The sequence below is a fragment of the Lichenostomus cassidix genome, chromosome 7 (assembly GCF_008360975.1).
Source record: "Lichenostomus cassidix isolate B80296 chromosome 7, HeHo_3.0, whole genome shotgun sequence".
Taxonomy (NCBI): domain Eukaryota; kingdom Metazoa; phylum Chordata; class Aves; order Passeriformes; family Meliphagidae; genus Lichenostomus; species Lichenostomus cassidix.
In genome coordinates, this window is record NC_139488.1 from 22,614,856 (window position 1) to 22,630,566 (window position 15,711).

General features: G+C 49.7%; 1 protein-coding gene across 7 annotated transcripts in view; it reads right to left on the reverse strand.

Moving 5' to 3' along the window:
• TTLL4 (tubulin tyrosine ligase like 4) overlaps positions 1 to 15,711 on the reverse strand; it is a 25,967-nt gene continuing 10,256 nt past the window's right edge. For 3 of the 7 annotated variants that reach the window (XM_085066780.1, XM_085066779.1, XM_085066782.1), the window contains 15 exons: positions 14,057 to 14,181; positions 13,544 to 13,654; positions 12,271 to 12,347; positions 11,435 to 11,629; positions 11,261 to 11,343; positions 10,046 to 10,174; positions 9,297 to 9,419; positions 7,728 to 7,826; positions 7,029 to 7,163; positions 6,167 to 6,304; positions 4,851 to 4,953; positions 4,068 to 4,278; positions 1,788 to 1,858; positions 1,136 to 1,203; positions 1 to 346 (listed from right to left, as the gene is read on the reverse strand). In XM_085066780.1, the coding sequence (XP_084922906.1) occupies positions 205 to 346; positions 1,136 to 1,203; positions 1,788 to 1,858; positions 4,068 to 4,278; positions 4,851 to 4,953; positions 6,167 to 6,304; positions 7,029 to 7,163; positions 7,728 to 7,826; positions 9,297 to 9,419; positions 10,046 to 10,174; positions 11,261 to 11,343; positions 11,435 to 11,629; positions 12,271 to 12,347; positions 13,544 to 13,654; positions 14,057 to 14,181 (1,810 nt within the window). In that variant the 3' untranslated portion in view covers positions 1 to 204. The other 4 variants (XM_085066783.1, XM_085066785.1, XM_085066784.1 and 1 more) reach the window with 4 other exon arrangements.

Below are 15,711 nucleotides of genomic sequence, written 5' to 3' on the forward strand. Positions count from 1 at the left end.
TTTCTCAGGTTTTGCCACTTGTTTTAGAAACTGAAGTCACACAACTCTCCCCTTTGCCCAGGAAAACATCTCTCTTCAAAACCAGCCCCACAAGCAAGTGTGCAGTGCGAGGGTCTCCCACAGTCCTTGCTGTACAGAGCAAGCTCCTGTCTCTTCCTTTGAGGTAGGTTGATGTGTCCCCAGGGAGGGACAGTGGCTGCATGGTCACATCACCAGGGTGGTGTCAGAGAGGCAGCCAGCAGGTCTCTGGTTGGCTCCACCAGTGCACTTGTTGAGAGGTAAGCTCTGAGTAGGGCTGGGCTCCAGGCATGTCGTGGGATCCTCATCAGCTGAAGGGAGGCATGTGCTGCAGGAAAAAGGAAACCTTGAGCTGCTAAGGGACAGTGAGAAAGGACCAAAAGGACCATGGTGCAATAATCATCTGCAGTATCATGACACATGGACTCACAGATAGCGCTGCCAGGCTCACCTACTCCATCTCCCATCTCAGACAGCACCACTCACCCCAACAGGCATCCCATCAATGGGACGTTAGGGTCACAGCTTGGTCTCCCTGTCTGTGTGTAAACCCAACTCCACCCTGGCGTCGTCACGGGAACAGTGATGTCCTTTTCCTTAGCACCACAGACCGGGGGTGTGCCTCCCCTTCACTTTGGCTCACCCAGACAAACTGGTCTTCCACCTCTGCAGGAAGCTGTCAGCAGCCCAGCTTTGCTCAGGGAAGCTGGGAGAGTGCAAAAAACCTGGAGGCCTCACTGCAGCCAGTGCTGCAGCTGAGAGCATCTGCTGTTAACCACATCAATGCCCACAGAAGCGACACAGGTTCCAATGGGGGGAATATCTCGTCAGCATGTTCTGACCATGACAGTTCCAAACATCACCTACTCTGGCTATTCTGAGCTTCACTCCCATCCAAGCTGGCAGTCCAGTGCCAAGGAGACAAGCCCAGTTGCACAGACACCGTGCCAGTCCCATCTGTTGGCTCTCCAGTGAGCAGAGGCTTCAGAGCCTGCAAACCAACCTACTCCTCTCCCCTTAAACAAAGCTGCTTTTTGGGCTGCCCGTTCTCTACCAGGACACCAGTCCTAAAGCCACACTATGAATACCATGAATGTCACAGCCAGTGCAAACTCACCCCAGTCTGCCCAGTTCCAGTTTGCTGAAGCCGTTCTTCTGGAGGAAGAATGACTTTGGCAATGACCACTGTGGGAGGAGAGAAAGACAACAGAATGGCTATTTAAGTCGTGGCAAAAATTCCTCAAGCCTGCTGTGCTTTGCCATAGGCTGCCCTAGAGAGCTTCAGCTAGAGCTGCCTCACTGCTGCGCATTGTCACTGCCACCAGACTGTTCCCAGAATAGCAAATAGCAATCTTTGCTCTCTGCCTAATGAATCCCTCTGTTGAAAGTGGGAGTAGAGCATCTCGAGGTCAAAAGAGTGGGTTTCTTTCAGTGGATCATTCTGCTGTAAGGCACAGGAGTGACAGACGGAGATGACTCCCTCGCAGAGGGGAACAACAGGCAGGACAGGTGCCAAATATGTAGGGCTGTGCCCAGTGCACCCAAGGATATTCAGATGCAAAATACTTGCAGATCTGATACACTGTTCATGACGTCATGTTTGTGAGAAATAGGACAGCATGGGTTTCTCCAGACTCCTGGAGGCCTTGGCAAAGAGGGAAGAAGGCAAACAGGTAAGACAGGAGGCTCCTACCTACAAGCAGGCTCTCTACCCAGCTCTGCACAGGTAAACAACCATTCCTGCCTACCTTCCCCACAGTTATACGCACCATCTGGGCCAAATCCGTCCCTGCCCCAGTGTGGTACCCTTTGACACACCAGCTCTTCAGTAGCTCCAGACCTGAGAAGTAACAGAAGACAAGAAGTGAGAACGAACAGCCAGGGTTACAGAGAGTTAAGCCTTCCCAGCTTGGGGCATGCAAATATGCTGCACTGACCACAGAGAACATGCTATGCAATGACTACTTGAACACGTGCCTGAACGCCAGCAAACACAGGGTAAACCAAGGGCGTTCACCCTTTGTACAAGCAAACATCAGTGCGTGGGCTGCTGCAGTGCTTGCCTTCCTCCCAGGGAGCCAAGACATGCCGTGCAGCAGGCTCAGCGAAACAGGGAAACTGGGGCAACACAAGATTTGCCGAATTAGACCAGATTGGCTGTCCCCCTGAGCCCTGATTTGGGCTGCACCGGTGAAAGTTCTTACAGTGCAAATGTAGAGCAGCTTTACTGTCATCGACCCCTTTCCTACAGGAGGGCAGCTCAGGCAACCTCCTCTTTGCACAGCACTGATCAGCTGCAGCATCCCAGTGCATCATCTCCTCCCTACAGGGATCCATCCAGAGCTAGACATGGGCTGAGACTTCATCCCTGACAGAGGGCAAAATTGGCACAGGCTGAGCTGACGGCTGGTGTGACTGGAATGGAGCATTCCTCTCACCACAAACAAGATGTGGTTGGTGCTCCAGAGTTCGGAAAGGTCATCTTGAAGCAGTCATGTGTTCAACTGCACTGAACAGGCCCTGCTTCCTCCAGGGCCTCCTGTTAGCTATCCCCACTACAGCCAAGCACTCTGCTCTTGGCTAAGCCAGAAATATTGAGAAATACAGGACTACTCCCATCCTGTTTTCTTTTTAAGAGCCTTAGGGTCATAGCAGAAGCTATGAGAATGAAGAACCAGCAGAACAATGCCTAGGAACTTGATGCTGTCCAGCTGGGATTACTGTGGTTTGCTATACCAAGGACACCAGGAGAAATCCTTGCTGTCCAAAGCCTGTTCCTCGGTGAATTTCAGCAACACACAGGACTTTGTAAAAAAACCTCATGTGCTGGGGGCAGAGGGGAGCAGGGCAGCTCAGATGCCTTTTCCTGGATCTATGCACCAGCCTGGGCTTTGCACCTTGCTGGCTAGGGAAAGAGGAGTGCTGCTTGGAACACAGGGCAACAGGGACACGGGGAGGTGGGGCTCTGCTTAGAGGTGAAGAGCAATGATGGGATAGAGCAAATCTGCTCGCTTGGCTTCTTTGGGGAAGCTGAAGCACTGAACCAGGACCCTTGTCTGAGTGGCAAAGCTCAGGGCAGCACTTCAGTGAGAATGATGACAGAATCTTTCTTCCAGTTGATGGGAGATCATCCAGCAAAGATATTAGCAAGGCAAAGGATGACACATGCTGACAGCACAGCCAGTGAGGGCTATGATGTTACTGTCTCTCTGTGAAAGACTGTAACTGACCCCTTTGATATTTGCTTTAACACCAGTGAAAAGTGACAAAAGCATTTTTCTTCTTTCTCTCCTTGACAGACAGGTGAGGAGCACACATATAGTCTGCAGTGCAGTGGAGAGCCAGCTCCTCCAGAAGCCTCTCCATCTAGATCAGACATTGGATGGAAAGCTCTGAGCTACAGTCACTTTTTATGTTCTCTAACCTTTCATGGGAGACCTCACTGACTCTCTCCAAAAGAGCCTCTACTGCTGCCCTGATAGAGACAATCCTGGGTGAGAAGGAATTGGTCCAGCCCAGCTATGCCTCATGAAAGGTTAATTTTTTTATTAAAATACAGAATTGTGTCCTGAAAGGCTGGAAATGTTAGCTAGATTTCTACTGTTCACGAAAAATTTCTGTCTGTATGCTGACTGTTTTTCATCAATTGGAAAGCTGCAGGAGACCAGGAAATAGGCCCAATTTTTCCTTCACACATCACCTGTCAGGTGCAAAGCCCAGCAACTCCAGCTGTTTCTCCCTCAAAAGAGAGCAGAGAAACACAGTAAGAGGCCAAGCTACAGGTTGAAGACAAAATCCCAGTCTGCTTCAAGCCCAGGGCACCTAGAAGTGCTGGTGCTGTGTGTACCAGAACAGTCATCACCTCTCATCAACTCAGAATGAGCTTTTTGAGATATTTGAAGCAGTCTGGGAAGATAACACATTTCCTAGGGGTAGTATGCAGGCAGGCAGCTCCCCCTCAACATGCACAGCTCAGAAGTCTCCCACGACTGCTGGCAGGCAGCCTGCCTGAGTCAGGTGGCTGCGCCAGGCTTTAGGAGTGCAGTTACCTTTGTGTCTATTCAAGTAGTATTTGAGCTCCCACTGGGTCACCAGGATGTTAAAGTAACGAGGTTGCTCGAAGAAGTGCAGGTACCGCATGGAGATGTGGCTGGGGAACACCCGCTCGAACTGCCCTCGCCGGGAATACTCATCCTCTGTCTCCACCAGGACACGAACGTCATCTGGAGTCAGGATGTCCAAGACAGAAGAATAAAAATCCTGCAGACAAGAGCAACCCAAGGTCAGGGAGAAGGGTCTCTCAAGCAGAGGTCTCCATGTGTCTGAGATCTCTGTGACACGGACCACATGGAAACTGAAGAAATCTAGGTTCAATGGTGACACCCACACTGCACAGAACTGCAGAGAACCCCAATTCTGCATCCAACCTCTCTTACACACACTGCCAGGAGGCACACAAGGCCAGTGGCCCTACTAACCTGCATGGAGTGAGCTGGCAAAGGCTATAAGAGCTGCACAGAGACATGAGGAGAAACAAGCAGTACTCAGACTCTGTTTGGGGACTGGTGGGTAATGTGCCCCTCAGCACTAGCCTGTTTTAATGTACAGAGGAGTCAGTGAGACAGTGGCTTAAGTAAACTTAATTTATATCTGACCAACTGGCTTGTAATCCACTGGAGTCCAAGTGCGCCCCAACATCCGACTGACCCCAGAGAAGGGCACAATCTGAAGAGGGACAAGGATAGACTGGGATGGACAACAGATAGATGTGGGACTGGCTGGAACACGGGCTTGGCAGGATTGTGCAAGTAACACAGGAAGTTGTTTCATACCTGGTCAGGTTTCTTCTGCATCACGTAATAGGCCTTCTTCATCTTCTCTGCTCTGACATGCTCAGATACTACTGGCTTGGGCTTCTTCAAAGCACTGCCCAGACTGAGGACACAAGAGAGGCAGTACAGTATTAAAGCAAAGAAGACAAAGTCCTGTCATGGCAGAGCTCCTCCCAGCAACTTCTGAGAGAGTAATGACACCCTCAGGAAGATGCCATGAAAGAGAAGACTTTCTCAAGGATTTCTCTAGTTCCGAGACCAGTGATCAACCCACAGCCTTGTGCATCAACACAGGACACAGGAAGGAGATACAGTTAAACAAGCTTGCCTCTGGATGCAAGAAATCTGGTAATGCATCATCTGAACCTTGTTAAGGATCTGCTTAATCCCCTGCAGGTCCCTCTGTGAGGACACCTGCCCTTCAGCACCTCCACTGGAAGCTGCAAACCAGCATGTGATCTCACCGCAGATGAGCTGGTGAGAGCTCCCCATCTGGAACTGGCCCATGCTCCAAGCTTCTCCCTTCACTGAAGGCACAGGGCACTCAAAGAGCAAGAGTCCCATCTTTTGGCATGCCCACACATCACTGCATGCTGGTGCTTATCCCAGCAAGCTGATCGTTCAGTGATATATGGCCAGCAGCCACTGTGCTGCAGGGAACAGACTGGTTACCTTCCAGCCATCAGGTTTGAAACCAGAATAAGCCCTAGCTGTGGTGAAACGATTAGGGACCTGGCTGGACACATACCCAGGAATTAGCATTCTGCAAAAAACAGTCATGTTAGCTGCAAAGTAAGACTGTGCACACCTCCACCCATAGGTCTCCAGCCATGTGACACCTGCAGTCCTGCCTAAAGAACTGATTACTCCAGGATTTGCAAAATAACAGGTGCTCCTCTTGCTCCAGGCAGCAGCATGTCAGTTCTGGTAAGCTGGAGGGTAAGTGGATCCAGCCCCAACAGAGCCAGCCAGTCCTCCCAGCAAACAGAGAGGCAGTGAGACTCAGAATCTTATTAGTTCTGGCAGGGTGAAGGATGAGAGAGCACGACTGACTAACTGCAGAGCAAGCACAAATTACATTGGCCGCACTTCCAACTATGAACCTGCAGAGAGGGCATAAATACTTCTGCCTTGAAGAGGACCAGAGGAACCAGATACCCAGGCAATGAGGCAAGTTCTTTGGACTCACAGCTGAAGCACCAGCAAGCATAAGCTCATAACAGCTAGAAGCCATCATTTGCTGGGCTCCAAGCAGCCCCCCCCGATGAAATCACTCAAGAAAAAAGCCTGCTTCTCTGACAGAGAAGGGGGCTGACCTGCAGGTAGAGCCATTTCTTGTTTGTGTCCCTGAGGCCACACTGTCCATGCTGGGCAGAACGAAGCCAGCGAGGTTGAGGAGGTCCCGAATCATCTGGCCCTTGATGCTCACATCCAGCGGGGAGTTGGAGTGGAGGCTGCAGAGAGGAAGCATGACAGCAGCCTGAGTGCTAGAATGGAGGTGTCTAGCCCCATGGCTCTGAGGTCAATCCCTGGGTTATTAGTGACCAGGATACCAACACCAGCCTGCCCCTTGCCTCATCACAACCAGCCATGAGAAAAATCCTGACAACAGCTCTTTGAAGGGGGGCTTCCTATCAGAAACAGTTAACTTTTCCATCTCTTCCCAAGTTTGCTAGAAATAGGCAAATCCATCCCCTGAGTCCTGTGTTGGACCAAGGCTCTGTGTCCAGCTCATGCCCACCCACTCTCACAGGCAGGAGGGGCCATGCTCAGTTACACTGCAGCTCCCAGCCCTGCCTGCACAGCTGACACCACACAGCCGGGTGCCATCAGGAAGCAAAGAATGCTGCACGAGGCAGTGGAACTGCTGATTGCTTCTGCCCACACAAAGAAATCTCTGCCATCACCCATTCTCTACAAGACACATCCCTCCTTGGCCTTCCTTATTTAACGTACTCTTCCCTGGCTCTAGCTGGAGCATGCCCAGCAAAGCTTTCTGAACTGCAGATGAATGTTGCTTTCACAGACAGGGAAGACTTTGATTCCTGCAATCTGGAGAGGGAGGCTTCAAAGCCCACAGTCTTTCAGCACAGGGTACAATGGACATCACAAGCCAAACTCACTTTGTAGTAAAAGAAAGGCCATTATCCAGTCTGCTGCAGCTTGCATATGCTTTACCTTGGAGAAATGTTGACCTCTAAGATCCAGGGCTTGAGGTTTTCATCCAGCATAATATCAAACCCAAACAGCTCATGGCAACAATACGGCCGGCGCACATACATCTGCACCAGGCTGTTCACGTAGGGCTCAGATCTGCAAGCCAAAAAAAAAAATGCTTGTTTCCAACAGTCAGGCAGCTCTGTGAACAGAGCTCTGGCTGTTCACAGCACCTGCTGACAGTTCTGGAAGCGTAATGCAGCCACGTGCTGCGGGAGTGGGTGGGCTGAGAGATCAACACAGGCCTGTGAGTTGCTGCTGCTGCATCACATATGGATCCAGCACTGCATCCTGAGTATCCCTGCTCTGTCAGGCACCATCCACCTCTGAATACAAAATTCATTCTGCACCAGGGACCATTCTCTCAGGCTCCCAGGCAAATCAGGGGAGCAGGTGGCAAGTTGGGCAATTTTGGGTACACTCACCATCCTGCCCTTCAGGCAGGTCAGGGAAATGTAAGATCTATTTACTCACTGCAGCTACTGCAGCATGAGAATAACTAACAGGATGAAAGGAGGGATCTACAGAGAAATACTGAAGCAAACAGCAGTGATACCACTTCAATTAAGAGCAAAAGGACCAAGCTGAGAAGGGACTGGACAGTCAAAGGGGCCAGGGTGCACCTCACAGACACACAGAGCAAGGGGTGTCAGGACTCACGCAATGATGGTTTTGATAACGATGTCCTTAATCTTCTCCCAGATGGCCTCGCTATTAATTCCCTTCTGGGTCAGGTAATTCCAGAGAGCTTTGAGTGCCCTGGGAGAGAGAAAGCAGAGGTAGCTCTGTAGCCCCTTGCTGCTGGCAGTGAAAGCAACAGAGGGGAACCCTGGCAATGCTCTTCCCTGGCACAGCAATCCTCCTGACACCCTCAAACCTCTCAGTTCCTGGTTGCTGCTCTCCCCAGCCTGGCCCCTGGTCTTGAAGGCCCAAGCTACGAGGAACATGAATCTGTCATAGACTTCTCTCACCATAGTCCCAAATTAGCACATGAGCAAGGTAAATCAGACCCAGATCTTCTCTTCCCTCCCCCGCCATGTCCTCTGCAACCCTCCCCTTCCTGCAGGCCTTCCCCTGCAACACTGCAAAGCAGCGCAGCAGGAGACCAACAGGACCCCAAAAATGTTTTAGCTAAAGCCAATTCACTGAGGCTTCAGGGACGAAAAGAATTTCTGAAAAATGTGGGTAACAACATGGTATTGGGGAGCATCTATACTTTTACAGGAGTTTCCCATACCACATTGAATGCTGCAAGCTACCCTGACAGTGAGCCAAGGATGCTCAGATACTTCTCAAGTGAGACCATGTGGCTAATGGCCAGGAATCCAAAGGTCACGCTTCCTGCATACAAGATGGAGTGGATTACAGCCACACTTATCTTTAACATAGAAGCAGCCAGCTTTTTCTTGCATGCAAGTATGGAAAACCCACATAATCCTACCCCCACATGATTGCAACTGCTGGGAGGCAGCAGACCCTGCTAAATGTCCCAGTGGAGGGGACCACTGTGTAGCAGGTTCAGGTCTAAGCAATGTAAGCACAGCAAAACACCACCTGCAGCTCCCTCTGAAGTGCAGTAGCCCTGCCCAGGCCAAGGACTGAGAACTCTATCCTGCACTATTTTTAAAAGGGTTCAAACACCACTGTGGAATCAGAGACAAGTGCCTGGGGCTTGCATCCATTCACCCATGGAATAGCAGGGAATGGGAACTTCTGCAAGCCTGCAACCCTCCTCCCAAAGGCCTAGAAATGGCACCACTGCTCCTATTCCCACTGAGTAGCACATAAATGAACAGTTCTGAGCCAGGCCTGTCCCTTTCTCTGTCTCCACAACCAAGTCAGGTTAGATGGGCAGAAGCTCCCATCTAGCCAATTTAAGCATCACAATTACGCATTCCATTTCTAAGAGCAAAACCAATCATATTCTGCTTTAACCACATGCCATTGCCACCACAACAGGGGAAGGCGATGAATGAGCAGAGACGAATGCAGCGTTGGAAGCAGGGAACAGCAACTACAGCTCAAGCTGCGGTGGACGAGTCACAAGCAGGGAGACCATCCAGATTCCAATGACACTAACTCATGCTAAAATCACTCTGCTCTTTCGGTTTGCCACGTGGGAGCAGATGATACAGAAAGCAAGTTCAAGTTTTGGGTAAGAATACTGAAAAAAGTCTGACTTAACACGAAGTAGAAAGGACTACCTTGTGCCCTAAAAGCAGCACCTACCATTTGTGTCCCTGACAAGCAGTCTCATCTGAGTTGGACTTGTACTCTGTGTTCTTCTTGTTCACACTGTAGTTGGTCAAGTGCATGAACTTGTTGCTGAGGCTCTCCATTGAGGAGGAGTACCTGGAGGGAGGCAAGAGGAGCACAAGCAGTTGGAGACTGAACTGGCTGTCCCCAGGTCCACAAGGCAGACACAGACTCTGTTCTCATCTCAGACCACTCTCAGCCATTCATCAGCTCTGCTGCCTGGACCTCTCTGTCCCCACAGGCCCAGAGCTGATGGGACAAAATATGAGAGAGAACAGGCTGCCTTGGGACAGTGGAATGCCATCCCAGTCTCACAGGATGTCCTTAAGAAATAAAAGCCAGAGCATCAGTGAGCAGAACCACTGATGGAACTGCAGCAGCCTGAGGCAATACAAGGAAAACTGGAAAAAATCTCAGTTTCTGGAGTGCCAGCTTTTATGCAGAATGAAGCGCAGACAACATATTTCAAGAACTGCTTTACACTAAGCTGATCTTTTACTGGGAAAGTTGGATGTAGGCAGCATCCTCTCACATTCCCTTTCAACACAGTCACCTGCAGCGACCCCGTGTGTTTCCACACTGCTTCTTAAGCAAGCAAGATATAGCTTTAAGCATTACCCTATAGGGGATGACTCCCTCCTGCCCCAGCCAAGGCAGGTACCACAGCCACAGATGCCTCACCACCAAGGCAGCCTCCAGCACTGTTCTCCTGCACAACCTACTTGCAGCTGGCAAAGCGAACCAATCCATCCTTGAACAGGTAGACCCGAAGGGGATCGTAGCAAGTGACGTAAACATAGATCCTCAGGTCAAACTTCTTCCCGCCAATGAGGTAGGGTTTGTGCAGATATCTGCAGAGGGAAGTAAGCACATAAAGGTTATGATTTTCATATGCAGAAACATCTCTAACCCCCAACTCAGAAGGTTTAGCAAAACGAGGGATCAATGTAGAAGCCTTTTTGCACAGCATTTTCAAGTTAATCACATCACAGACAAAAGAGAGAAAGAGTAGCTCTCCCATTCACAAGGAGCTCCTGCAGCACATAAGTAGTGTTCCCTTCTGCTCAGTTCCATTTTGAAGAGATTTTCTTCAGTTCTAAGGCACAGTAGCTTTTTCACACCCACAACACTGATCACAATATTCAGGAATATATAAGACATGCAGAACACCACAGATGGTTTGGTACAGTGAGCAGAAACAGTTGGATATTTTAATCCAAATCATTTGATTATTCATCCCAGAAGTTCATGGTTTTCCATAGGAAAGTCTATCTCTTTGCACGGAAAGTGGACAGGGAGAACAAACAAGTAAACACAGCAGTTCTATGTCTGCCAAACACTACGGTTTTCCTGCCCTCACAAGAATCTTCCCAGAAATCAATCTCAAACCAAGATGAACTATCCCACTTTTCTGCAGAAGGGGAAGGAGATTGAGAACTCTGTTATTTAAAGAAAATCCTTTGACCACCATCTACAGACACTGAGGCTCTTACTGAACCATTCTAATTTGGATAAGAACAAATCTTTGACAACTGCCACCTCTTCCCTGGGACTTCTCTTCCCACTGTGCTTGTGTGAACTGGATAAGGTTTGTCTGTCTCAAAACATGCCAGACCCCAGAGTACAGAGCAGTGGGAGCTAGATCACAGCAGAGCTGAAGCTGTCCACCCACCAGACAGAACTCCAGAAAGAAGCAAATTTGTGTCAGAGACCTCAAATATCTACGCAGAGACAGGAGCACTCCAGTAAGCCCAGCTGCAGATGGCGGAGCCAAACTTCCAGCAGCAGGATACCCAGGCAGCCTCCAAAGAAGTCTCCAGATGCAAATCAGATACTTCTGCTTTGCCACACAGTGGTATAGGCCCAGAACTGGCCAGAGATACAAGACACCAAGACATCCCAGGCTGTGTGTCAAGCCCGGTTTTATCTTCACTCACCTCTGTACTAGCAGTGGTCTCCTTTTCGGAAGCTGGCTCCATTTGTGGATAACCTGGATACCAACACCTCTTGCTGCTGCTGGCTGCAAAACACAAACAGGAAAGGATCAGATCTTCCTGTGGTCTTCCTGCGGCTACAAGGAGACAGAGGATTGAGCTCTGCTTTACACTTACTGGTTTCACAATCCATTTCTGTCGGCTAGCTCCTTCCTCCCATGCTTTCTTGAGTAATTTGATGTCCTGGGGCAGGATGAAGGACTGAGGGAAGAAGTTAAACTCCTTTTTCCCACAGCGAGCCTGCATCCTCAACAGGTTGCGCCACAGACGGTCCTTCCTTCCAATTTGAAATGAACCAGGGAAGTGGTTTAGCTGGAAAGGAACACAGATGCTATGAGATCTCCTTGCTTCCCCAACTCCTTGCCCACTCCGTCCTGCTCCCTGGGCAGAGGATACATCCTTTCTCAATACAATGCAGGGTGACACTCTTTTCTCCTCTCCCAGGATTGCACCCAAACTGATTCCATTTGCTCCTGAAGCTTTGCAGGCACAAACCGCATAGTTTAGAGCATCACAGCTCTCCAGAACAAGGATGTACTTGCGATAGATACCAAACCTTTGGTCCCTTGCAGGTTTCCCAAGCAATGAGCCAGACCTGACTGTTTTCTGATTCTAATAATGTACACTGGCTTTGCTGCACTGGCAGGTAGGGCACTTTCCCTACCCCTCAGTTCTGCCAGAAGAAGGACTGCTTTAAGCAGCAACAACTGAATTTAGAGAAGCTCACAAGTAAACACAAATTGGCTACAGCCTCAGTCTGTACAAGAGACACCCTCACAGCAGAAATGCTCATCCACCTGTGCCTGTCTCTTGGACTCATCTCCTAGTTCTGGCAGGAATGCTGCAGGGAGAGCCTGCACAGCAAACACCCGGCCCTGAGGAGAGGGGCACCCAAATTGCTCCCAAGATGCTCTCCGGGCACGTGAAGGAGGTCAGCCCAAAACATCGCCTACCTTTTGGTGCTCCCTGATGGCTTTGAAGCCAGGGGATTTCATGTGGGGGCCCCAGCAACCCAGCCAGTCATCGTTTTCTGCAGGAAAAACAGAAAAGTCCATGACCAAGTACCCTGCCACACACAACACCCTCTCAACCCACAGCACTCCACCTCCTTGGGCTAGCAGAAGTGTGCCTGGGATGCTGCACAGCTATAGCACAAAACACTCATACTGGCTACTGCAAAGCTGCCAAAGCAAGGGCTGTGAGTGGCATTCAGTTAACTAAGTGGGTCATATCCTTGCAAACATGACCATTGCAAGGACCTGAAGAAGTACAGGGTCGAAAGAATGGCTTTAATGCCCCAGTACTCTGACTTTCTTGCTTTACAGCTACCAAATGAAGCAGTTGGCTAATCAGTGCTGCACTGCAGAGGCACATGTAGGATATCAAAACTTTTTACTACTTGCTCTGCCCTCCATGTCTCATTATAGCTCCAAAATAGTCTGTGCAGAGGTCTCCTGATACATGCAGGAGCCCCATTAATACTTCCAGGAGGTCACATTCCAGAGTGTGGAACACAGCTGCAAATGCTCAGCACTTCTCCTACACACCTCTTCAGTGACAAGATTCCCAACCTTGAGAACTCTGGCTATGATCAGAGAAGATGGCTTCCTCTGTGGCTAGCACAGGTTTTTCCCATGAGAAATTTTCTTGTGTTTTATAAATAAAGATAAAGTTTGGATGTTGTTGGAACAGTGTCCCAGAACTTGGACAGTGCAGGCCTGGCCAATCAGGCCTGGGGAAGCTTCTGACTGACCAATCTGGGTGACTTTTGAGAACTCTATATATGTGATGAAATCAAAACAATAAAGGTCATTCCTTCTTGCCACTGAGAACTGGTGCTTTCATTACTCTGCTAGCTGCTCAACAGCGACATTCCTCTTCAGTACATGGGGACAAGGAGCAGCAGCGCTGGGCCTGGCACTAGATGAGGGCCAGACTCTTTAGAGCGGCGAAGCAGAGCAAAGCTGCCCCACATCTGCCTCAACTCCTGACAGCCCAGGAGCAAGTCCTTGTGGTCTATGCCAGGGACAAACCAAGAGCAAGATCAAACCCTGCCAGGACCCACAGACCTTGGATACTGCAGGTCAGACAGGCAAAAATGTGAACCCAGCATCCTGCAGTGCCAAGCCTGCATTGCTTCTGCTCTGCTCTTTTGCAGGCATTCTGCCTTCTCGTGTCCACGGGCTTGAGGCGAGGAAGGACACAATGTTGCCTCCCACAACTTACTTTTGCTCATGCTGAAGTGGGACCTGCCAATGGTTTGCTTCACTATGCTAGGCGTGAGTTTGCACATTTTCCATCGCAGCAGCTTCCTCTGCTCCCAAGGCAGCTTTTCCACTAGGAAGGCAAAAGGTTAAGGCAAAAAGTTAAGGAAAACAAACACAATACTTGGATTTTCTACAGCTGCAAAATTCTTATGGTTTGCTGCACAGGCATCAGGCCTGTAGAGGAGGGTGCATAGCCCCTGTTGCAGAACCATCGTGGAGCAGAAAACTCCACAGATGGGGGAGATCCAGGACACTGGAACATTTAGTGGCAGCCTGACTCTCCAGACTACAGAACTACAGAAGCAGTGCAATTTACTCCAGTCCCTTGGATCTCACAGCAGTGCTGGGTCTCATCATGGGAAGGGTTCAGGGCAGCCACTGCCAGCCAGCACCAGGCTGCGTGCTGGCATCACTTGCTCCCTAACAATGGGCTGGCCACTCTCACCCTGTACAACAACAGATCCCGGCTCACCTGCCTCATCCCGAGTACTGAAGTAGATCGTTGGAGGCACATTAGGGAATAAACTGCAGACAAGAGCTGGTTTGAGCACTTTGTCCTGAGCCTCATCAGGCTGGGCCAGGCATGCGATGGGATTCCTAGGAAAGATGAAGCAGTAGGCAGCTGGCTAAAAGTGAAAAGTAACAAAGGAAGGGGGAAGGTGGAAGGAGCCTTAATCCAGGTATCAAGAATTTATACTACCATTGCAATATTGTGCAAGCAATGAGCACTAAGATCAGTAACTCAGTCTGCACCAGTGAGGGGGTGAGTCTGCAATGAATGCATGTGCCAAGTAACCACTGTGGGATTTGCGATTGCTGGGGCAAGGAGTGGAGTTTTTTATGTGACAAACCCTATAACCTTATCCAAGGGAACAAGGGTGGAGATCATAATACAGATGATTTAACCGTTGCAACCCTCTTTGGTTGTGTTACAGGGAAGAGGGATGGAGTTTTACCCATTGTATGTACACCTTACCACAGTACACTCCAGCACTTGGAAGGAGGGGTAGAATTTGTAGTGTATCTATTAAGGTTGTGATGAAGTGAAAAGTAGAGTTCCAGTGAGAGTATATTCAAATATATACTGCAGTTCACGGAAGAAGCCACACCAGAGCAATCCACTAAGGAACAAAGAGCAGCAAAAGAAAAGGAACCACAATACACTATCCCCAGTCTCACAGGCACCCCGCCTTGCCTCACTGAAGGGACTGAGTAGCCTGTGGCAAAAGGATTGGACACTTGGATGGGGGAAGAAGACTTCTCTAAGTATTTGTGTATTTTTTTTTTCAGTACCAGAATCAATAATTAAAAGTTTGTTAATTGGCAAAGGATTATACTGACATTCTCAGGCACAAAACTGGTTTTGCTCACAACAAACTGAAGGCAGGAGACAGCTGCAAAGGTTTCAAGGCCAGGCCAACACACAGCCTGCAACAAAGAAGTGGCCAACATCCCTCCCTCCTTGCTGCAAGAGGCATTTGGGCCAAGCACTGCTTCCCCCATCTGCCCCAGAGACCAACTAGACACATCCTGTCAGAAACAGCTGCAGTGCCAGTTTACATCACCTCTGCAGGACTTTCACAACCACATGTGCACACACAGAGCCCTGCAGCACCCTAAGGCTCAACACTTGCCCACAGAAAGCCTTACTTGTCTCCCAAGTTAGCGATGACATGATGGGAAGCAGCCAGTTGTCAGGCAGACAGCAAAGCTTGAGGCAGTCCTGGTGCAAGACCAGGTCCCACTACTGCATGGGCAAGAATATGTTCAACATAGGTCAGCCAGGAGACATGGAAGCAGGGCTCAGATGACCTCAGGCTGACCAATCTTCCCCAGAGAAAGATTCTTCCAAAAGCTAAAGAAAACCCCAGGCTCCAGGACTTGTTCCTAGGATGTAATGCTGAGACATGAAACTCCAAGGAGCTTTTGCAATCTCTGGCCCAGGACACTTTCACTCTGCTTCATCTGCCAGGCAATGACACTGCAAGAGCACAATTTAATCCAGTAAACCTAACCCAACAACTGGCAGGGCCAGTGAAATTAAGACCCCTGTTTTGCTGCAGTGGATGCACCCTTAGCACTTGTGGCTAGCACAGGTCTTTCCCATGAGAATTCTTTTTGTGTTTT